We start from the raw sequence: 23,803 nt of genomic DNA on the forward strand, positions 1-23,803 counted from the left end.
TCGACTTGGCGCGAATGCCCGACGCGTTTGTGTATATGTGTGTGTGTGTGTGTGTGTGTATGCGCGCGCGCGCGCGCGCGAGAGTACCTGTAAATATATATATGTGAATATAATAGCAGAGGCGACGGACCACGAGCGCGCGGTCGTTAACGAGCATTCGTAGTCGCATTAAAACGAAACCTGGATCTTATCTGTGCAGCGTGACACGATACGCGCGGCTCATGCTTTCCCCCTTGTGCATATACAGTGTGTCCCGGGACACAGCACGCACCTTCTCTCCCGGCTAGATTCTGCCGTGCGAATCGCGAGTCGGCCGTTGCTCGTCGTCTAATCGTCGCGGACCGACGAAACTTCTCACGTTGAAATTTCTCACGGCGAAATCCGCTCGTTATTATACAGAGGAGGCCTGGCCTCGGACCCGCTCTCGCAATTGCACGATTTTCGTGCAACCTCGCCAGATCCAAAACTTTACATTTCGCCGGCGAGACCGGACCGGTTCTCTTCGCGCGGAGGAAACGCGCGACGAAACAGCCAGTACACACACGCGACACGCGAGCCGCTCCGAAAGGACCGTCGGCCGTCCGTCGTCGTGTGTAATTAGTGCCTAAACTCGATTTAGCCTAGCGACGCACCGGTGTGCGCACGACGTTCCGAAGCTCGCCGCTACAAATGACAAAAACCGCCGACTCTGACACTGAAATATCAACGACGTCTCACAAATTCATCAGATCGTGCCGCCACTACTCCCCCACGCGCCGGCGAAGCCGACAGAACGCGACCCACCGTCGCGGAAAGAAACAAAATGAAGAAAAAAAAAAAAAAAAAAGGAGGGAGAAGGAAACAGAAAGAGACAAAGACGGCAAAAGAAGGAAAAAAGTAGCCGAGTGCGTAGGAAGATGTAAAGAAGCCCCACAAACCCGTGGCTTGTGCCCTATGGACTCTCGAAAGCTCCGCGCTGGAGGTCTCTCTCGCGGAGGGTATCAAAAGCGGCCAGAGTTAGCTACAAAGAGCTAAATTAGCAAGACTGATAGCGAAGTATGCTGGCGACGGCGCGCACCGGCGACCCGACGAGGAAGGAAGAAACTGCGAGGGAGAGCCGACGACAAAAATCGTGCGTTTGTCAGAAACAGCCGAGTCAAGAGTCGAAGGAGGAAGAGGTCAGCAGGGAGAGGTCCAAGGGGAGTCTCCTCGGCAGGACGCTTCGCATCCTCGATCCGCTCAAGTCCCTAAACCGCGTTCACAGCGCGGCCGATCGGCTCGGACGGGCGTAGCGTGTAGCAAGTCTAAAAACAATGGCTTTGTTACCGCGCGCAAAACGCGATACAACTGTAAAGCAACAAATATCTCGGCGTGGATCGACACGCGATCCCCGTCCGATGTTTAGAGCAGGTTGTTTCTCGTATGAAGAAACGACGTGCGTGCGTGCGTGCGTGCGCGCGCGCGCGCGCGCGCGTGTATGTGTGTATGTGTATCGTCGTGTTTATAGGAGAGAACACCAGAGGTTCCTCTCTTTCTCTTTCTCTCAGCGACTGTCATTATATGCGGGTTGGCCGCCTCTAGCAACGCCATAGCTCTTTACGAATTCAAAGCGAGGAGGGAAGAGAGAGAGAGAGAGAGAGAGAGAGAGAGAGAGAGAGAGAGAGAGAGAGACAGCAGGTCAGAGGGAACGAGATGGCGAGACCTGTATTAAGTATTTAGTTACGCGAGGAATCTCCATAATGAGCTCCGCTTACTAATTGCACGACGCTCGTGTGATCCGCGTATCTGCATCTGTGTGTGTGTATGTGTATGTGTGTGTGTGTGTGTGTGCTGTGCGTGCGGGCATAGTGCGATGTGTGTGTATTTCGGTATTGCTAGTACGCGATCTCTCCTCCGTCCTATACAACGCGCGCGGCCGGTCGATCCGAAAGTGGCGCGGCGCCATTACCGGCCGATTTCATGCAGATTAATTCTAGGCAAGACTCCAAATTCAATGAGGTGCCAGTGAATCCGACACGGTTAATGATTCCGCGGTTTTGATCACTATGCATCGGCGATGATGTACGGGCTCGTAACGAAATCAAAGTCAGAGCGCGTTTATATTCTCGCAATGCAGCCGTGATGTATGTAGCGATAAAACGGTTACACGTATAAATGCGGTTTAATTATACGTATATAATCGCAAACACACACCTCTGAAACGTACGCCACGCACACGCACACTCTGCTCCATTAATCATACACGCTGCATTAAGCCTGTGTCATTACACCGTGTATCAGATAGACACACTCCGTATTGTAATGCAACTAAAGAGTCTATGTTTATTAAATTATACTAGATGTTCTCGCTCGTACGTATTAAGCGCGTCTTTTAGTAAGCACGACCTCGTCGGGCGATATTACATGTGTGACATGAGAGATCGTTGATACCGCCAAGTTTCCACGATCTACGACCCCGAGGCAGTCTGAAAAAAAGCTCGCTAATAGAACGAAACGCAACAAGATGGAGCAGGCGATTGCGTCGTAATTAATCTCTCAATGTGAGAGCAGAAGAAACGGGAGGGGGGACGGAAAAAAAAGGAGAAATCGATTATTCGATCGCAATATGCCGCAACACGTCAAGGTAATAAGCGCCACCGATAACAATGCAGAGTACACGTGTACTCTCTCTCTCTCTCTCTCTCTCTCTCTCTCTCTCTCTCTCTCTCTCTCTCGTAACGAGATCGAACGTAATGAAGCCGGTTGGTAGAAGCGGACCGAGCGTCGCGTCACCGTCGCCGTCGTCGTCACGAATCCGTGGAAGGACTCGAATTCCGAACGGAAAAGGCGTACCGGATGTTTGGGCGCTCGCCACTTTTAGGGACATGTGGCTGGACAGATAGTCATCGGTCTTGAAGCTAATTAGCGGCGCGCAGTGCGAACAAGCGGACAGCGGACTTGACGCACAAGGAGAGCGCGGATATATACCAACGTGAAAGCGTGCTGTATCCCCCGCGCCGTTGTGTGTATGTGCGCGCCGGTGAACGCCCTGCCGCCTTTTTCTCTATCTCCCTCTCTCTCTCTCTCTCTCTCTCTCTCTCTCTCTCTCTCTCTCTCTCTGTCTCTCTCTGTCTCTCTATCTCCTCTCCTCTCGTCTTCTTTACTTCTGGGCGCTGGGCACCACCGGGCACACCAGGCGCACCGGGCACGATCGACGAGCGCACGTCACGAACGATTTCGCGGGTAGATACCGCCGACGTTTCGTCGTTCCTCGTTATTACGCGCATAATTTCTCGGAACCTCGCTCAAGGCGCGGTAAAATTATGCGCGAATGCGGATCAACCCTGCCGTGCGTGCCAGGGCCCCGACACGAGTATGCGTTACAATGTATCGGTACACCTGTACTACGACATTAATCACGTGGTGCGGGACATTCCTGTCACGATGTATACCAGACATTATTCGCAAGCGAGGCAAACGGAAAGGCGCCACGATTATTCGAGAAATATTTAAATTAGACTCGCTTATCGCGTGTCGGCTTATACGCCGCATCGCTTGATTCCCGATGCTCGGCGCGCGTTCGCCGCAACGAGCGTGAAGTACGAGGAGCGCGCGAGACGCCGCGCCGGCCGAGGTGGATCCGCGCGCGCGCACGATCGTATCCTTAGCAGCGAAACGGGCGATATTAATACGAGCGAATCGGCCGCTATCAATACGCTAATTCATCGTCCGGAACGGCCTCGTGACATTTCTTATCGGGGCATATCGGGATAGAGAGACCTAGTCGATGACGGGAGGTGGTGCGCGCGACCGACTACGACCAAAAGGATCGCAGCGACATTTTGCTGTCGCTGCGTTATCTCGATGTATGTATGAGAAAGAGAGAGAGAGAGAGAGAGCAGCGGATAAAGTGTCTTTAAAAAAGAAAAAAAAAAAAAAAAGAAAAAACCAGGAAAATACAATTTTCGCAGATAATCTGACCAATTTTTCGCGGCTGTAAATTTTTCAGAGCAACAAGAGTTCTATGCAAAGTATGCGACTTTGGATCCCGATGCTTTAGCGATAGTGTCGTGACTTATTGTCTTCGCGACTTCCTCCCTCCTTTTCTCTTGATCCCCAGGGAAACAAACGACATAGGCGGCCCGACGTGCCGACCGAGAGACATTCCCCGGAAAGCAAACAGCCGAATCGCTCGATCTGTACAATGGGGCGAAAAATGAAACGCCAGGACGGGACGTCGTACGTCAAAAGGAGAGCAACCGTGGAACGAGGACGTAGAGGAGAAGAGGGCGGAGGCTCATAAAAAGGGTACTAACGCCGTGCAAGACGATCCCACGTCGAGATGACGACGCCCTGGCGCCCTGATCCTCGACATCTTCGACTGTGCGCGCCCCATAAAACCTAAAACTCCCGGCTGAAATATCTCGGGCTGTCGCTTGATTTTTTACCTGCGCGGATCCAGCGGGAGGGGAGAGCGGCAACGGCAACGGCAACGGCAACGACCAACTTTACCCCTCGCAATATCGCGTGCGAAAGCAAACCGCTTCGAAAGATCAAACGACACGTGCGCGGTCGGTTTCAGGATCCAGAATTCTGCTCGGATTCGAGTCGCGCATTAAGCGTAACGCTGATGTAACCGAGGCGAACGTTACGATCCGGCGAATTCGAAATGGCAGACGTACGCGCTCGCGATGGGAGACCGCGGCCGAGCTAGTGCTTCAGTATCGTCTAATGACCCTTAATCATCTCTTGAGCCATGCACGAGAGAGAGAGAGAGAGAGAGAGAGAGAGAGAGAGCGCACGAGATAAATTTCATAGTAACCATTAAACAAGCGAACGGGAATATATCTCAGGCGCGTGTATACTCTGCACTTCAAAGCACGCACACGACTCACAGAGAGGCGGGACAGGTCGTTTGGTGACTCGCCGCGAGAATAAATGACCTCCGCGAATCGAAGCCGAGTCGCGGACGGAGGCGCAACCGGCTATCGTTCTTTCCCTCCCCCCTCTTCCTCTCTTCCACTGGATGAGCGACGCTCTCGCGAGTGTATGCCTGTCTGTTCGCGGGAATACGTCGAATAATAAGAATGCAATTACAAAATTAAACGAGGCGCCTATAAATACGCGTCGGCGGGAGCGCACTGGCGGAAAGAGGATGAAGAGGATAAGGGAGGGAGGAAGGAAAGAGAGAGAGAGAGAGAAGGGAGGGGACGGGGAAGAAAAAGGATCGCGAAACGGGCAGCAAAGGGAGGCGGAAGAAGGAACGGTTAATTTGTTGTGCATCAGCAGCACCGGCAGCTACGAAGACAAGCTATGGAGAGAGGTACCGGGGCCATACTGAGAAAATAACTAGAGATAATTACGCGCATAAATCAGACTGTTAATATTCGGGGGCGTAGGTAGGAGGTGCAGGTAGATATATTCGCCTATAGATAGGCAGGACCCTGTGGATGTACGCGGTAGGAGGGAAAGAAAGAGAGAGAGAGAGAGAGAGAGAGAGAGAGAGAGAGAGAGAGAGAGAGAGAGAGAGAAAATGCGAAAGAGGAGAGAGAGGGGGGGAGAGACGTGGCAGTGGCGGAGGAGACAGCGAAAGACGGAGAGACGGCGGAGAGAGCGGAATAATGCCAACTTCGGATCGGTAGATCATTCGTGGCCGGTGGATACGCCTCCTTGTTAGCCTGGGTTTACTTAGTCCTTCGACGCTCCTACGACGTGCGTTACGCCCGCTAATAGCCCACCGGTAACGAACTACCGTCGGCCTTTTTTGAGGACCTTTTAAGCGAAAACGCGTTTCTCCTCTCGCGCTGCCTCTTATCGATCATGGCCGTCATCGCGAGAAAGGATCGCCGTGGAGTCGCCCCTGAAAGCGAATTCCTTCCCACGTTTCGCTGCCCCGACGAAAGGATATACGCCACTTAAGGAGCAGTCCTCAGGGCGATATTCGTAATTTATCGACCGCAAATGGAGGGACTCCCACCGGTAATTCGCTCGCGGCGGCGGCAACGAGCGCACCTATGAACGCGCGAATGATTTCTGAGTCGTCCGTCCGCCTGTCCGTCCGTCGTGCTTTCCTTCGCGTTATCCTCGCGCGTCTCGGCGACGTTCACTACTGCGAGCCGGGTTTGCGCGGCACCGAAATTTTTCTCTCGTGGCCGACACCCCGATACGCGGGGTGTACAACCACGGTGGCGAAACGGAACAAAGCGGAAGGAATAGAAACAAAAACAAGGAGGACGAGGAGGAGGAGAAGGAGGGGGAAAAAAAGAGGAACGAAGGACGCACAGTGGCGTTGAAACACTCATAACAGGTGGACCGATACTCAGCCTGAAGATACATCTTCGAGGTGGGCGGTCCCACACTCCTTAAATCAGCCCGCAGCCACCATAACATTAAGCCCACCTCCTCTCTCACGGCGCGTCTCATCTCCTGCCGTTTATTTGTTTGCTTAGAGCGAGTAATTAGAATCCGATACAAATGGTTATTATTTATCGGCATGAGGAGGCGAGTCGAGAGGAGGTGAGCAGCGCCGTACGAATGCACGGTGGGACGACGACGGACTGAGGGAGAGAGAAAGAGAGTGAGTGAGCGAGTGAGCGAGAGGGAAGGAGAGGGGAAGAGTGAGTATACCGGCTGATTGCCTGGCGTTATTAAACCGGCAGATACCACGAGATAAATACACGGAGGCGAAACCCCGCGAATACCGGCCTACGCTATATAATGTTGCCGGCGATCCTCGCTAACAGCTTTTATTCCCCGCGCATCGTCGTGCATCGCGAGCGACGCAGAACTCAATTACCACGGCCGACGTCCGCTGACGACGTTCTATTAATAATTCGCAGCCACCTATAAATACCCATCGCTCGAGATCGAAGCGGAATATCTCAAAATCTCGCTGAACTTACCGGTAATTGGCTTTTGCGAATCGACGTTTTAATCTCGGAACGAGCGAGCGCGGGTGACGCGTGTCAGCTTCTGCTCGCTTTCTTCCTCCGTCGTCGACGTCTCGTTCCGACGATAAAAATCACGATTCAAGTGATCTTCGAGCGAAGTAATAACGTCTCGACGAACGATGTGAAAAATGGACCAAGCGACACTCCGTAGGCGGTGTGCCTCGAAAGAGACTCGAGAACTACCCGCGAGCGAGATAAAGAGTTCTTCCTCCTCTTCTTTGTTGAGATCGTTAATGATAAAAAATTCGCGCGCGATCGGCGGCAGCTGTCGAATCGGTGCGGCGGCTTAACGGAAATAAACATAATGATGCCTCTTCGATCGAACGGGAACCGGTCGATGCGCGTCATCGCCACCGCGATCGGCCAACCGATGCACCCGTCCTGCATTTTCGAGGAACGTGCGCGACTCGTAAAGGTGAACCTATCGTGATGCCAGACGCGTCCGTTAATAAAGTATAATGGGTACCCCGACAACGACGACGACGACGACGACGACGACGACGACGACGACGACGATGACGACGACGACGTACACCTGACCCGCAGAATACAATGTTTCAGCCGCGAATCACGTAGGACACGCGCGCGCGCGCGTATATGTACGTGTGTATATATGTGTGTGGGTGTGTATGAACGGATTTCTAATATGGGCGCGTAAAACCATTTGCAAGAACCGAGAAAAACACGACTCACGCGCGCGATAATGCGGGGCGATGATAAAAATAAATTAAACAATGCGACGATATATCGCAGAATAATGCGAAAATATTCAGTCCAATGTCACGCGAAAAAAGTTCTAAAAAGACTTTACGGAAGAGAGAAAAAGGAAAACTCGCTCCCACTCTCCCGTTCCCCGCGTTTACAAGGTGGGTCGATACGAGTCGAGGTTCCGGGTGAAATTTTTCCCGGCAAATTACAGGTACTCGAGCGTTATTAATTGCCCGTCGAATTCGACAAGATCCTCGCGAGGCAACACGCATCGTTAGCCGAATATATTTTTCGGATCGTCCGATTTATTTATTCTAACAAAGGCTCCGTCCGCAGAGGGATGGAGATACGCGCTGGGGGTAACGTTGATCAGCTCCGGTGTTGATTTAATTACCGGGAGAGTAATTGGCATGCCTACTGACGATCCCCTCCCCTCTCTCCCTCGACATCGACACCCCCTCTATCGTCCCCTTACTTCGCATGTTCTCCGGCACACCCCCCATCGCCTCATACTCCCGCGACCCAAACTGTTGCATATTCATCGATAATAGATTATTATATATCTACGTGTCGAGAGATCCGCGCAGCCAGGAACAATCGGTCTTCGATGATATATACTATATTCGATACGCGGCGTCCGATGATACATCTAGAGCGGATTAAAATTTACGCGACCGACACGACAATTCTGCGGGCGAATATTCGCCCCTATGCTAATCGGGACCATAGGATCTCCCCCACGGAAAAATTGCCGGCGCTCCGCGCGTTAGTCGCGGCGGTTTTTGTTTCTCGCTCGGCGAATACTGTAAATTGGCCCATTCGCTTAGTTTATAGCGCAGGTCGCGCGGACGGACACGCGGCTTCTGCGCGAGCGAAAAATAAAAATAGGAACGGAACAAAAACCGCGGGGAAACAAACAGCGACAGAGTTCGTTGGCAATTTCCGCGAGTTCGAGACACGTCGCAAAAAGGGCACAGCGCCGAGAGGACGGACGCACGGTTAGGTTCGTACGGCGGCCATAGGCGAGCGTATATCGCGGCGATGTTATCCGCAAACACGCGGGTTCGGCCAATTTATCCCAAGGGATGAGGCCGACGTGGCCCGGTGGTGGGTATGGGGCAACCTTGTCCAGCGGAATGAATTCAGCACGCAGCCCCCGTGCGGTCGAGCCACCTCTACCCCTTTGGCCGACCATCTCCAACCACCGTGCAACGTCCCCACCTTTTGATCACTTCACCCTCTCGACTATACCCCCGCCTCCTTCCTCTTTCACACCCCCGTACGATAGCGCGCGCGTTAAGGCCGCTTCAGACCGTCCAACCGTGGACAAGGGGAAGACATCGCGCGCGCTACTTTTCCGATGCGGAATTCAAAAGTGACAAAATAACAAACCGCATCGATACGACGCACTACTGGCGGCGCTCGCAAATGTTATTTCGCGAATTTGTGTTCGCGCGCGTTTCACGATGTTGATTACAAAATCAACATTCGTATCGCCGAGACTACTTTAGATTCTCGCGCACAACCTCGGGGGCGACGGGCGGCGCCTCCTCCTCCGTCGAAGTAGCGGACGAGAGCAGCCTCGTCGGTTGTATTCGCGCGCGGCTCGACCGGCCGACGCTCGACAGCCGGCGATTTATAATCGGTACAAGTGGTGTGAATAGCCCTTAACCCGCTACCATCCGCCACTCCTGATCCGCTCCACATATCGCTAGCGCGGGTATACAACGGCCGCCTGATTGCCACGGGGGCTCTTAGATTTATTGACCTGTCAATGGCGGCGCGCGAAAACGGCGAATTTACAACGCCGCAGGTGTTAAGTTCTGCCGTGCGTGTAATAACGGCCTGATCCCAGGCCTACGGTAAGCCACACCGTAATTATATTTCCGAACCTCCCGCCCGCTACCTTTGTCATTATCACCCGAGGTGGCGTAGCCGTAATTCAATGAGATCCATTGCGCGGCCGCGCGCGCGCGAGAGAGAGAGCGTGCGCGTGTATGGGGGTGCATGTGTACATGAGCGATAAAGGCCGACGATAAACGACCGTCCCGCGAGTCTAGGAAATTTCAGCATGCAACGCGACGAGAACGCGAACGTCGTGCCGCGAATTATAATTCCTTATAAATAGTGTCCCGAGATTGTCGCAATTTCAGTCCCGCTTATGGATATGGAAGTTTCGACCATGTAACGCGAGAAAGAAGGAGTTTTGATCAACTGCGCAGGCAGTCACGAAACATATTATTTTAATGTCACGAACTTCTCTTGCATAATTAATAAAAAAAAAAAAAAAAAAGGAGAAAAACAGCTTCTTGAAATCAGTATATGCCTTTGATTTAACTAATTATTAAAATTATTACAAGTAAAATTATTAAAATAATGATTAAAATAACTAAATAATTTTTTAATTTCACGTGCGTTAAATAACTTCACGCCCTAGATGAATCATCCTCGTCTTAAAAGCAAAATGTTTCTTTCCCTCCCTCTCTCTCTCTCTCTCTCTCTCTCTAAGTATTAATATTTTTTACTTGTACAGAATCCTAAGCGCGAAACACAGTCGGTATTTTGTTGTAAGAACCTTCAATTTGTTTCGCGTAAATTCCACGTGCGATTAAGATCGAACGAAATGATCCCAGAGCCAATTTAGATTAATGAATAATATCGTTGTCTTACCTTGAGCCTGGTGAGACGAGGTTCCTCGGTCGCGAGCTTCGCCAATGCCTGGTAGTCCCCCTGCGCCGCCCTGACCAGCCACTCACGTGATTTTCCGTCCAGTTGCTTCGGGAAAATATGGAGTCGCGGCGATTATTGGCGATTAATGGCGCGAGATCGGCCGATCGATCGGCCGACACGCGGAAGATCGGCCAGTTCGATCGAGCGTGCGGACGAATTTTAATTAAGATCCCCGGCCGCGATCGCGCGCATTTATCAGCAGAGCCGACGATATACACTGAAGTCCGAGTCCGCGGGATTACGTCCGTGTATGGCGTCGCTCTCGGATTGGCGCGCGCAATAATCGCAATCTGCGGTGGGTGATGAACTTACCGAGGCAACGGAAGCGCTGTCATCCTCGTCGGCGCCCTGCGGAGAAAAGAAGAGGGAAAGAGTGAGACGCGAGCGAGAAAGCGAGGGTCAGTTTGGCCCGTTGAAAAATCAACATTACGCGGCTACGTTACGTGGTCGCCTCTCGCGCGCGCGCACGGCGAAAACCGGTCTACGCTCCGACGCGCTGTATATGGCAGCGGCTACACGCTTGACTCGCGCTCTGGAGCGCGAGCGTACCTTCTCTCTCTCTCTCTTTCTCCCCCTTGCGATATAACCGCACGATCGCGAGCACGATGCATATACCGCGGCGGCTGGCTGCAGCGAGGGTCGACGGCGAGGGGGAGGAAAATGCGTGAGCGCAGCGGGAGGCCACGAGCGCGGGACGCGCTTCGGCCATCAGATTGATATACGGATCCAATAATTGATTCTCCGGCGCAGGGCCTTGGGATGTTGGCCGCACGCACTTACGCAACCCCTGTCGACCATCCCGCCACTCAAGAATCCGACGTCCCATTTCGGAAACTGCCATCTCGACGGACGATCGTTGATCGCGATTATCGGGCAAGCCGCAGTGACGGAGCAGAGAGAGAGAGAGAGAGAGAGAGAGAGAGAGAGAGAAGAGAAAAAGAAAGATCGATAGAAAGAAAGAGACGTGCTTCATATGTACTTTTATGTGAAATCCTTACGCCGGATCCTAATATTCGATAAAATCCCTCCTCCCCGCCCAGCGCGGCGGGTTAAATTATACAATCCCACGCTGTCCGGAGAGCCGCCGGAACCTGCGGCTGTTCCGATCGCTGCGATCGGTTCACGAGATGACACCCACCCTCCGAATCCGAATCCGTGAATAACGCATTAACGAGAAGCTGGCTCGTTTGATCGCGCTCGTATACGGCGCCGAACGACCGTTGCGACGTTCTCCACGTTATACTTAACGGCGGTATACACCGTGCGGTACGGTAAGATGACGCGACGCGAAGGAGGTGAGGCGGTGGAGGAAGAGCAGAGAACGGGGAGGAGGAGCAGGAGGAGGGGGAGGAGATGGAGGAGGAAGGGGCTCTGCCGATCCCAGGAACGCTAAACGACTACTCATCCCTGTTAAACTGTTTGTATTTTCACTCGTCACGGCCACGTCGGTTGTTCGAGGTGCTCATATCGACACTCGACCCCGAATCGATCGTGACTCTTCATAAATTACTTCCACAGGACCGCGCGTGCGCGCGCGCGCGCACGCTCGCGTTCGCGCTCGCGCGACGGCGCGCGGAGATGCGCATTGCACTTTGGCCGAGTCATCATTAGCCGGCCACGATATATCTTTATCCATCGACAACATCGCGCGTGTCCTTAAGTGAAATCATGATTCGGTGGACGGACGCGCGTCGATAGCGAGGCGAAACGAGCGTGCCACGGCATTCCAGCGTTAATCCAAATCCCCCCCCCCTCCCTGTCCACCTCCGCCAGTTTCATCCGCCAAAAAGCTCGGCACGGCAATGTCCTGCGGGCCGCGCCGTGAAAAGCTCCTCGTCGATCCCGGAAATCGAGGTGTCTCGCGCGCCGGAAATTCGTCCTCCTTCCGCGGGAATCAAACTCGAAGTGAGAGTCACTGACCCCCCGTCGCGTCAGGTGGTGCATCGAGGTGCGTTCCCAGCTTTCGTGTGTCTTCCCTCTCCCCCTCCCCCCCTCTCTCTCTCTCGCTCGCTCTATCTCGTGAACACGTCTATACGCGTGCGAATGCACAGATGCGCATGCCGATGCGACAGACTCTGTTTGGATGTGTGTGTGTGTGTGTGTGTGTGTGTGTGTATGCGTGCGTGCGCATCGCGATCGCGAGCCGCGACGATGCAACAATCCTAGTCAAAGAGAAAAGGACGTTATCGTTGGCCCGACGGCGGTGGGTAAACGGACGCGGTCGAATTAATCTTTAATTCGATCGTTTCGCGCCGCGCGCGCGAGCGCGCGTCCTCGCGACTACTTCCCTCATTAACAGTCGAAACGGCGGACCACACCACCACCACCGCGGTGAAATTAGTGCTTTCCCCCGTTCGCGCTCTCGGCCGCTCTCGCCCCTGGCCCCGAGAAGGCACATAAACGCGGCACCTGGCAAGGATACATAAGGATCTTCGGCTATCAGCGAAGTATATAGGAATACGTAATCACAAGCAATTCTCCCAAATTCTTCCCCATATGTTTCATGATTAATATGCAGATCGTCGCGAAATTATGCAGGCGAGCAGAATTCTGGGGAGCTTTCGTCGACATTTTGCCGGGAAGCAAAGAGTTTTTCCAGGAGGAACTCGTCAGCCGGCCACAAGCCCGGCCCAACGGCGATGATACCGTCAATTCCGACCGATTCGCGCGGCGATATCAGTCGCTGATTGATCTTTAAGCGATCTCGCGCGATCCGATCTTCGATCGAGATCGGTCGCGTCGAGAGAGCAAGGGGACACTTGTTCGCTCGTATCTCGGCTCGAAGATATGCAAATGTTCCGTCGTGCTCTCTCGGCGCGAGGTCCCCGCGAACGATCAGACAAACAGACCAGTCAGCGACTGCTGCAGTCACAACGCCGTGGCCCCATAATGGCGTTGCTATCAGATAAGCTTATAAGACCCGGGTAATCGTAATAGCATCGCAATGGTTGCCGGTTCCTCCGGCTCCATCGCGAACGATGAACGCGTGATGGTAACGCGACGGAGCGCAGAGAACGATGAACGAGGACGGAGAGGAGCGTGCGCGCGCGTTCGTTTCGTCTCGTCTCTCGTCTGGCCTCGCCTGGTCTGGTCTGGTCTGGTCTGGTCTGGTCTGGTCTGGCCTGGTCGGGCATGGCCTCGCCTGGTCTGGCCTTCTTCCCTATCGCCGAGTCATTGTTTCGCCGTAATTAATATTTTAATTGAGATCAGCGGGAATTAACGCAACAGGCCATGTTGAAGTCGTTCGCCCGAACCGTTCAATCGAGAGCCCAACGTGAGCGTCAGCATCGAGATTTAATTCACCTCCTTGTCCGTCCTCTAATATCTCTATCAGAGACGTGGGACACCGCGAGACCTCGATAAGGTCGCGATTCGCCAGCGAGAAGAGGAAAGGGAGAGCGAGAATCAAGATCGACTGTCCGTCGCGCTTTTTTCCACCTAAGAAATTGTTTGACCGTCAAGGTCACATTGTCTAACTTTTCAATTTTATGTCACACTTCGTGCTGATTGCCGTTGCACAAATAATAAGAAGTGGAAGATCACTCGCCCCCGCGGTGTTAATATCAGGCGCACTGAATGCACCGACGCGCATTCTTTTAATGCAAAATCCGTACGGCTACGAGGCGAAATATTCTGTACCCCGATGGCGGCATAAGCAGGCGGACGCATGGGCACTCATACATCACATTCGTAATCGGATAAAAAGCTAACGACGCGGCGCGTACAAGCCGCATAATCACTTAGGACGTGATCCTAGCACGAGCACCGAGCCGAATATCATAGAAATGGATACAAAGGGGCCATCAGCAGCCGCGGTAACGAGCCACGGCCCACCCCATCGCACATCCCCCATTGTTATCGCTCTTCGCGGCGCATCAGCGCCGACTCAAAAACACGCTCTCCCGCAGTTAAGCCGTGCACATTCGCGCGTCTAATTCCGCGAATGTGGCCAGCGGCAGGTACTCAACTCAGCGGGCATGCACGTGCCCGCGCTCTCGCGCCCTCATGTTCCGCGGCCTTCTCTCCTCCTCCTCTCTCTCTCTCTCTCTCTCTCTCTCTCTCTCTCTCTGTACGTTCACTCACTCTCCTTCTCACACATCTCGAACAATAAAAGGAATACGCGGTGTAAAGCAGATAGCGAACGCGGCGCGTTCGCCCTCTTCAGAGTGGAAACGTTTTAATAAGCGGACGTGCGCTCGCTCTCCGAGGGGGCGTATAAATATATTCGGTTGTTCTAGCGGAGAAAGCGGCTCGGTTCTCGCGCTGCGAAAGAGTGAGACGCGGTATGAGAGAGAGAGAGAGAGAGAGAGAGAGGGAGGAAGACCGTAGGAGAGATAGGGTGTCCGAAGGGCGCACCGGGGGCGGATATATCGGCGAGACGGCGAAGGGTGAGCGGGGGACGGCCGGGCGTGGTAGAACGAGAGGCAAAACATGTTGCGGCACGAGCTGCCTCGAGAGCTCCGCAGAATTAGCTTTATTATAACCTGGGGGCCATCCATACATGCCTAACAGCGCACGAACATTCGCCGGCCAATAAGCCAAATGCTAACCAAACATTTTCGCGACTGGGCGCACCCAACAATTCATCCCTCCGTCCGCCGTCCACCCCCTTCCGCCGCGCCGCGGAAAGGTCCGGCAAGAATGATTGATCCTGATTAAAACGAGACGCGTATTTAACGCGATCGTTGAGCCGAGACGCGCGACGACGACGACGACGACTCCTTGCGCGCGAAGCGGCAGTGAGCGGCGAGGAGGGGGGCTGGGCTGGCTTCTTCTCGGCGAAGCTTTTTCACAAAAAATATCGATGGTTCAGCCGGACGACACGACACACATAATTCATTCGCTCGCGACTTCGGCTTGGCCGAGACTCGCCGAGCTAACGCGAGATGCATTAGGCGTATCTTTATCGCGGTCGCGGGAAAGTCCTCCTATCTGTCTTCCGACGACCCCCACCACCCTCGTCGCTACCTAGCTCTCGAGAGGAAGTTTTCTGGCCGCGGCAGCGCCGTGAAACGATTAGGCCCGGATTAGTCGAGCGCGCGAGATCGATTATGCGATCCTGCGGATAACATTGGCCTGATTTATTCCCCTAATGGGCGTTCGCGCATTCATTTCGAGGCCGTGCGAGGCAATTCCACGGGGCTTCGTCGGATGGCGGTGCCCGTCCTGCCGCTGACAGGAAAACTCTCGCTGGGTGATTCAGCGTTCGGTTCGGCGACGCCTCCCAACGACCACCATAATGCCTACCTATCTCGGTGCCTACCCACCTACCTAACGCCATTTCCATCGGCCGCTATCGTCGGGGATCATAATCCAAGGTTGAGTCGCGAGCCGAATGAAATCGCGGCCGAAATGACGCGACGGCCCGTTGGGAGGACCAAGACACAAGCGCGGCGACACGACCAGCCGATCCCCGTCTCTCTGATCTACCAATGTCGTCGATTTCTCCTTCGCACGGGAGAATCGCGATCGAGCGAACTCGACTTTTAATAACAAGAGAGCTCAGCTCTTCGATTCCGAGACAAGAGACGAATAGTGACTCGCATTCCACGAATGTGAACTCACCGCCTCAGCTCCGGGCCTCGATTATCGGCGGATGGCGATGGCTGACGTCAAAGGCGTCAGACGGCCCATCATTGACGCGCTCTCCGCGAGATCACGTACTTTTCATCCAACGCACGAACAATGAAATCGCGCCGTAACGAAAGCCTCGCGCGCGCGTGCGAGCTAATTATGCGTCGGCGAAACGCGCGTCGCCGCGGACACCGGCCAGACCGCGGGGGTTCGACCAGCCCGGCGCAGAATGATTACACGCCGCTGCTGGAAATTAGCGATCACGGACGATTATTATCTCGCACGGGCGTAGAGGGTGATTCATAACCCGCGCCTCGTATTTTCGCGGACGGCACGTCGAATTTGGTCCGGATGGGGAACATGGGGCATCGACACCGCGCGTTCCGTTGGCTGGTCCTCTCCTCTCCTCTCTTCTACTCTCCTCTCTACGCTTCGCCTCGCTTCTCCACCCACCTCGCTCTCTGTCGACAGGATTATATTCGTACGTACCTACCGTGTTCCTCGGTGTACCTCGGTCCCGCAATACGCGTCGCGCGATCATATTCCCGTCAGCTAATAAATTTACCGCGGTACTCGAGCACACGGCTGTCGCGCGATTGTCGTCGCGCGATTGTCCTGCCGGCGATGTCACAGTTTCGAGGGGCCGCCGCGACGGGAAAGCGCGCCACATAATCGGCGCTTCCTTTCCGCGCGCGAGGCAGCGTGACGATCGGGGTGATGGGCACTCTCTCTCTCTCTCTCTCTCTCTCTCTCTCTCTCTCTCTCTCTCTCTCTCTCTCTCTCTCTCTCTCTCTTTCCCTCTCCCTCTCCCTCTCCCTCTCTCTCTCTTCTGCCGGGGCACCGATTACCCAAATGTACAATGTACGCTAAATATAGCGCGTGGTATCACAAGTAAATTACAAACGTAAATTAGACGCTGACGAACGCGTTTGTGAAAAGCGTCGGACGCGTCTAACTACGTCGGGCTGGCTCTGATGGTGCTGACGTGTAGCGAGATAGGAGGCTGCCAGACGGCAGAAATCTTAATAGCCGATGCGCTGACGCGATAGAGCCGTCGTAAAATTAAACTTCTCGGCAAAGAAAGACAGAGGGGAGAGAGAGAGTGCGAGAGAGGAAGAGACGGAGGAGGGGGGGGGGGGAAGAAAAGTACCGTTTCACGAAATGACTGGGCGTGACGAACGCGTGTCAATCTATACCGCTGTTGTGTAATAACGAGTGCGATTATATCGTTGACGTACATTCGATATCACACTGGAGTGAAACCTACGTAGGAGAGTCCAACATTCGCTGGGACGAAAAGTTTGGGAACATTACAAACGACAACCTCCAGTGGAAAATCTTGCGTCAACTGGTAAACCTCCGGCCGGAGTGCAACATAGGAAGACCCGTCCAGAGACTTGATGTTCATTCACGAGAACGGGCAGAACCTCGCGATATTCAATTCAACGAAGCAGAGAGAGAAAGAGAGAGAGAGAGAGAGAGAGAGAGGGGGGGGGAAGGAGGGAGAAGGCGAGAGAGAAACGGTTAGCGTCCGTACCCTTGTAGCCCTCTCAGTGTAGCCCGATGAAGGTCGGGCTTACCGCCCGCGCGCGCGGTTTCGTCTCCTAACGAGTTTATCGCATCCTCTTTAACGTTATTAACACGGACTAACGAACTGGAAGTGCCGAGTCACCGAGGTCCTATACCGAGGCACGATGGAGCGCAGCTCACGGTCCCCGCCAGGTACACACACCTGTGTGTACACACGCGTGTCCCGATCTTTACGCGGCCGTGAACGTGTGCGAGCGAGCGCGTGTCTATGTGGCCTGTGTATGTGTGTATGTGTGTGTTTGTGTGTGTATGTGTGGGACGTGTACGCGAGCGCGCAGGGCATGCAAGCGCGGGCGCAGGGCGAGAGAGGTACGAGCGCGTTCGACGGCGCGAGTTACGTGTATAAGGTGGGATAAAGGTACGTATAGATACACAGCTCGCCCTGTCTGTGCGGCCCTGATACCCGGGTCTCTGGGCTAATTCCGAGGTGTAATCTACGGGTACCATCTCAATGGATTAGCATATAGATAGCGCGAGGTGGACTGACCGTATATATGCGCACCTAGACTACGCCGGGGGGACGCGGGCATGTCCGTTTTGGTCCCGTGTCCTCCTGGACGTAAGGGGGTCAGGTGGTGGTGGTGGTGGTGGTGGTGGTGGTGGTGGTGGTGGTGTTGCAGCAACGCGTCCGCATCCTCGCGCGCGATCGCGCTAGGAATAAACTCCGGACGGACGTCTCTCCCTCGGAGCGCGCGGGCGCGACCGTTGACGAGGCCAATTAAGAGACCGGCGTGCGATCGGTAACGACAGATAACGCGGGATTTCTCGTTCGTCGGAAGGAAACACTTCTTCCTCCCCCGCGGCCCTTCCCTTGGCGTGCGTAAATATCACGAACGGCGAGAGAGGAAGAGAGAGTGGACGCGGTACAGTTTCGAAGCTGCGTAAATCTTCCTGCTGTCTCCCCCTCCCCCCCTCTCTCTCTCTCTTTCTCCATGGGTAACAATCACGAACGGTCGAGGAGGCCTGGAGAGGTTCACGTGGCCCGCACTCGGGATTCGAATCGAGAGACTCAGGCGAGTGGTGCCGTCGACGTGTCCGCGCAAGGACATGCCATCTTATCCCGCAGAGACTTCCGTCTCGGAGATGATCGGCCGATAAGAAGCGTCATCGACGCTGATGGCAGCGCGGGGTTACGAGAGGGGGCGGACCAGGGCATTTCGCCCGAGGTGATTCAGTCGCGAGGTAATTTGTGCTCACAGCGGGGCTGAGCAAACACGCGCGGCGGGGGTGCCTCGAAAAATTAAATAACTCGATGACTGGTCACATTCTCGGACGCGCGCGCGCGCGCGCGCAAGAGAGAGAGAGAGAGAGAGGAGGCAGCACATATAGCTCTCGGGACCGAACGCGCGCATACATGTGTACGTCGACGGTGCCGGCGATGTCCGCGAGAAGGGCGCCTTGGCTGAATGACGTGGCCCTCTATTGTACCGTCTCTCCAGTCCTCCCTCCCTCCCTCCCTACCTTCTTCCTTGCGCGGCATCGCGAACGGTGCTCTCTCCTCCAGTCGAACGAACGTCCCGGGGGAACACCGTGGGCCTTGCGCGGCCTGGAACGGTCCCAGGACTGTGCTCAGGGAGCGAGCGCCGGCCTCCCGCAGACTTATGAATACAAATAGCCGCTCACTGCGCGACTCAGATCCCTGATAAGGTACGCTCCTGGCTTACCGTGGCCGTCGCGCGTCGTAAAGTATGACTTGGGGCCTTGCGCGGGGCCCGTACGATCGTTTAACGACGGATTATCCTCGTAACGGCGATCGGAGATTCGGATCGATCCGCGATTGGGAATATCGCGAAATATCGCGGAGTATCGCGTGTAACGAGGAATAAACGAGGGAATTGCGCGGAATTCACGTCGGACGGTAATGAGCGGAGGTAAACCGCGTCGGCTGGATGCACTCGCGTGCAGAGACGATAAGAAGATATCTCCGAGATACGACCGACCCTCCTCCGCGCGAGCGAAGCGTGATACGAACAAATTAGTCCTCCGAAGGAGGTCGTCTAATTGTCCGATGCGTGTCCCAACTATTCGGCGGCTTTCGTCACGCTGGTGACGAGAGACCGTCGCGAGTAATAACAAGCGGATTGGGCGGGGGGAATGTGGGGGAATCAGGAATCATGATCCCACGGATCGGACCACCAAGAAGGACACGAGGCGGAAGGGCCCCATCCGCTGTCATGACAATCACGATCAGTCAACTTTCGGTACAGTCCCTGGACTGTCACCACAGGAGACGAGACTCCCGCGGATGAACGCGGAGTCTGCCATTCAACGGCTGAACGGAGAACGGAGAAAGAACGGAGAGAGAGAGAGAGAGAGAGAGAGAGAGAGAGAGAGAGAGAGAGAGAGGGGCGCGGGGGGCAGAAAAAAGTGGGTGAGAGAAAGAGAGAAAGTAATCAACGAGGCTGATTTAGTATGCACGTCTCGCGAAGGGAAAAAGAAGTTTCGTTATCTCGCAGAATGCCGCTTGATAAATCAGCGTAAGATCAGAAGCTCGCTTGTGATATCAAAACGCGCTGGCACCGGATAGGGATTATGAGAAGACAACAAACAACCCATTGTAAACCGTTTCCTGTTTTCTCCAACGTGTGTACGTGAGTACACGTGTGTGTATGTGTGCGTACACGAGCCCCCGGAGTACCTGCCATTACCACATAAAGGCCCAAAGAATTCTCGCGGAAGCGAGGCGGAGCAAGGCGAAGCGAGTCGAGCGCGTCGCCGCCACCACCGTCGCTGCCGTTGAGCAAACAAATTTAATGCGCGTGCATAACGACACCAATTTAAATGATAATGCGCGGTGTGTGTGCCTTCAAGATTAACTCGTAATAGGCCGGAATAAATGTCGGCAGACCTGTTAGAGGTGTATCTAGTCGCGCTACACGGCGAACAGTGGGTGCTAACTACTCCTGTAGACAAGCTTGTTTATATTGGTACAGCACGAAACCTATGCGTAAATTTGTATACGCATCTGGCGACAGTGCCAAGAAAATTGGGTCGCTATGGATCACGTTGCTGGTCCCCTCGCTGCTTTTCTCTCTCTCTCTCTCTCTCTCTCTCTGATTCTCTCCCCCTCCTTCCCTCCCTCCGACCCACTCTCTATCGACATTGTTATTAACGCGACCGCGATGAATTATCATCGGGCGAGACGCACTATCGCGCAACCCGCAATTATCCGACCGGTTATTAAATTTAAGCGGCATAGTATTTAATTATCGTCGGACGAGGTGTTGCCGTGCGTATTAGCGCTGTGCCATAATTTACTCGATTACGTTGTAGAACGTTCGATAGCCGATAATTCGTGGCCGCGCCACGTAGAGAGACGCCATGCGAGCGCGCGGCCTTCCCGCAAGAACGAGCGTCGGCGCTTTTACCGCGATTTTCCCGCGTTGTGCGCGCGGCTCACGCGATAGCGTGGCAATGAAATGAAGAGGAAAAAAAAGGGAAAGGAACGGGAGAGATTAGAGAGCATGTGAGAACGGAGCCTCTAGCATCATCGGACACCATGCTCCATAAATGTCGACGGTAATGAGTGGCTTATCTCGCGGGCACTTATCGGCTGGCACTTTCGTCCAAGTGAATTTGCCTAATTAAAGGAACAAGATGTAAACACACAATTTTAATTCCATCATTCACGATTCGCGCGCTATCTGCGTATCTCGCCGGCCACTCGGAACGGATAAGTGCGCACCTCTTTGTCCTCCCTCTTTTCCCCTGTCTCTTTTCTCTTCGCGGAAGCCGAGTAACGCGCTTCAACCACCGCGCGCGCGCCTGCCTGTAAATGCCTGTCGAGTGCGCTGGTGACTTTGTTGGTTTGACTAACGACAGGGATATTTCTTGAATAAACAAATGACGCGGTCAAGCCCGCCGAACGGACTGATGCGGTGGTTATACTTAGAAACGCTAATAGTTTAGATTTCACGCTGAAGATAACCGGCGCGATCGCCGGCGCCGATTATTGCTCAATGAAGACGGTACTTTGATTGCAATCTTTCCATCTTCGCCGATTCGTATCAATATTTCATACCGACGTCTCTCCGAACCGCCGACAAGTGAAAGCTCCAACGAGCTTAGTCACCGACAAACACGGATTTTCCTCCTGTCTGGATTTTTCATATAGCTAAATTCCAATCGGAACCTCTATTAATCTCCGCAGGACTTTATCCGAGAGAAATTTCAATTTGACCCCCCCCCACCCCCACCCCCCGTCATTGTCGGGACGCTCAGCGTCGAGAATGAAAAACGGGAGAGTCAAGCGGAGGAAATAATCGATAGCGTCGATCGAGAGTCGGCGGGTAGTCTTCGGGAGTAAGGTTGCACGAGGGGGCAAAGTTTGCCCCCGGAGAGGTGTCTTGTCGGGATTGTCGCGAATAGAATCACGCAAGCTGTGCCCTCGCTCCGTCCTCGCGTCGCATCGCGCGCCTCACCGAGCCGTTGAACCTCTTTGCATATACATTCTGTAAGATTACTTTGTGCGGTTTACACCCAACCCTCCCGCCCGCCCCGGCCGTCCTTCAGAGCGCGCGCTACGCTTCCAGCTCTCGACTCCTCTCTCCTGCCGGGAGGCAAACTACCCTCCAAGTTTCACCCAAGGTCCCTAATGTATGCGGAACTATACGGCAGAAATTCCAAGTTCGGCATGGCCGTGTTAGGCGCCTTTACGATGAGTTTCCACCCTCTCGTTCTCTCTCTCTTTCCAGCGCCCCCGCGCACAAGGGGACGAGGAGACTGCCGACAAGACTCGGCCCGTATAAGAGGTGAACACGCGTGATCCTAATTAGAACGCGTCCTCGAGGTGCCGAAGTAAAAGCGAGCTTCTTGTTAGGCGTCTCGGCGAAGACGCCGTCGGCATTCGCGCTCGCCTTCTCTCTCTCTCTCTCTCTCGCGCGCGCGCGTATATACGCGTACGAGCGCGAGCACCGCACTTTCGTGAGTTCCCTCGTAAAAGAAGTCCGTTCTTCCTCCCTTTGCCTCACACGCCGACATTTCTAAACGAACATCTCCGGGAATCTTAACTTTTGCGGCAATTAACGGTAATGTTCGCGACGAGGACTCGCGACGTTCACGGCCGCTCGACGAAATTCAGCGCGATCGCGCAGTACGCGCGGTAGCAACCGACTCGAAGAGGTCCACGCTACGGATCGCTGCGGAGGAACTCATTATTATTCTCGCATCATAGAGACACGATTCACACACACACACACACACACACAAAGCGAAGAGAACCGAGGTAACCGCGAGAATTCTCACGAGGGCAGGCATGACAGTTAACGTACCTTTCGCCACCCGTACTCTTCCGTATTTACATAGAAAAGAAGCTGCCTGCGCTGTCGGAAAAACATAATGCCTACAAACGGCCGCATTAGTCGTGTTACATGAGTGTAACGCGTTACGCCGTAGCGATTAGTGTTCGAGCCGGGCTTCTCTCTCGTCTCGCTCGCACACGTCGAATATTGAAGATCGAGACGACGACGACGACGACGACGACAACGACTGCTATTCTCGACTGAACTCGCCAAATAGGGATGGGGGAAAAATTCGCGAGTCGTTAAAAGAAAAAAACTGCCGATTTGACGCGTAAATGTCACGCCGCTACGGCGACGTTCCATCTACGCACAATTTTCCACGCGGACATCATCGCTTTGATCCAATCCCTCCATTAGCACGTTCTTCCCGTTCTTCGTACAAGCCCAGCGTCGTGACGAGCTCGTCGCGCATTCAATGACTCGTAACGAGCCGTTCGGGGAAAACTCGGATGGAAAGTTACGTGAAATGTGTTGATATGGCAATTGGCCGCGGCGAACGGCGCGGCACGCGACACCGCGCTAGACGAAACGGTCATTAGGGATGCGAAGGGCGGAATGGCGCGGCCACGTTGCATGATAATTACTTGTGAAGAAAGCCCCGACGAGGTGGCGGCGGCTCTCTACCCACGGGCTTCCCAGGAGATTACAGGATGTCCGGAGGCGAGAGGATTCTCTCCCTCTCCCTCTCTCTCTCTCTCTCTCTCTCTTTCCCCGCATGGCCCGAGAAACCCTTTCCACGCTTACAAGCAATAAAAATTAACGGCTCGCCCGGTCAAGTCGTATATGAAAGGCGGCCCGCCGCGGCCGGGTGAGTAATACATAATTATCACGGGCCATTCAATGTATACGCGCCGCAATAAACAGTCCCTTTTGTAAGGAAACACCCGTATAAAGAGAAACGTGTCAAAATCCTTGGCCGAGCGTTAATGTCTTATCCAAATCTCCTGGCGCGACAAGGGTATCAGTCTTGTGGGCGAAGATAGATTATGTATA

General features: G+C 54.1%; 1 protein-coding gene across 1 annotated transcript in view; it reads right to left on the reverse strand.

Moving 5' to 3' along the window:
• Positions 1–23,803, reverse strand: part of LOC105188629 (uncharacterized) — a 109,301-nt gene that overhangs the window by 81,074 nt on the left and 4,424 nt on the right. Inside the window, exons 5-6 of the mRNA XM_025300401.1 lie at positions 10,659–10,694; positions 10,287–10,391 (exon numbers count right to left, since the gene is read on the reverse strand). Coding sequence (XP_025156186.1) covers positions 10,287–10,391; positions 10,659–10,694 — 141 coding nt within the window. The remainder of the gene's footprint in view (positions 1–10,286; positions 10,392–10,658; positions 10,695–23,803) is intronic.

Source organism: Harpegnathos saltator, unplaced genomic scaffold, assembly GCF_003227715.2.
Source record: "Harpegnathos saltator strain DR-91 unplaced genomic scaffold, Hsal_v8.6 scaffold360, whole genome shotgun sequence".
Taxonomy (NCBI): domain Eukaryota; kingdom Metazoa; phylum Arthropoda; class Insecta; order Hymenoptera; family Formicidae; genus Harpegnathos; species Harpegnathos saltator.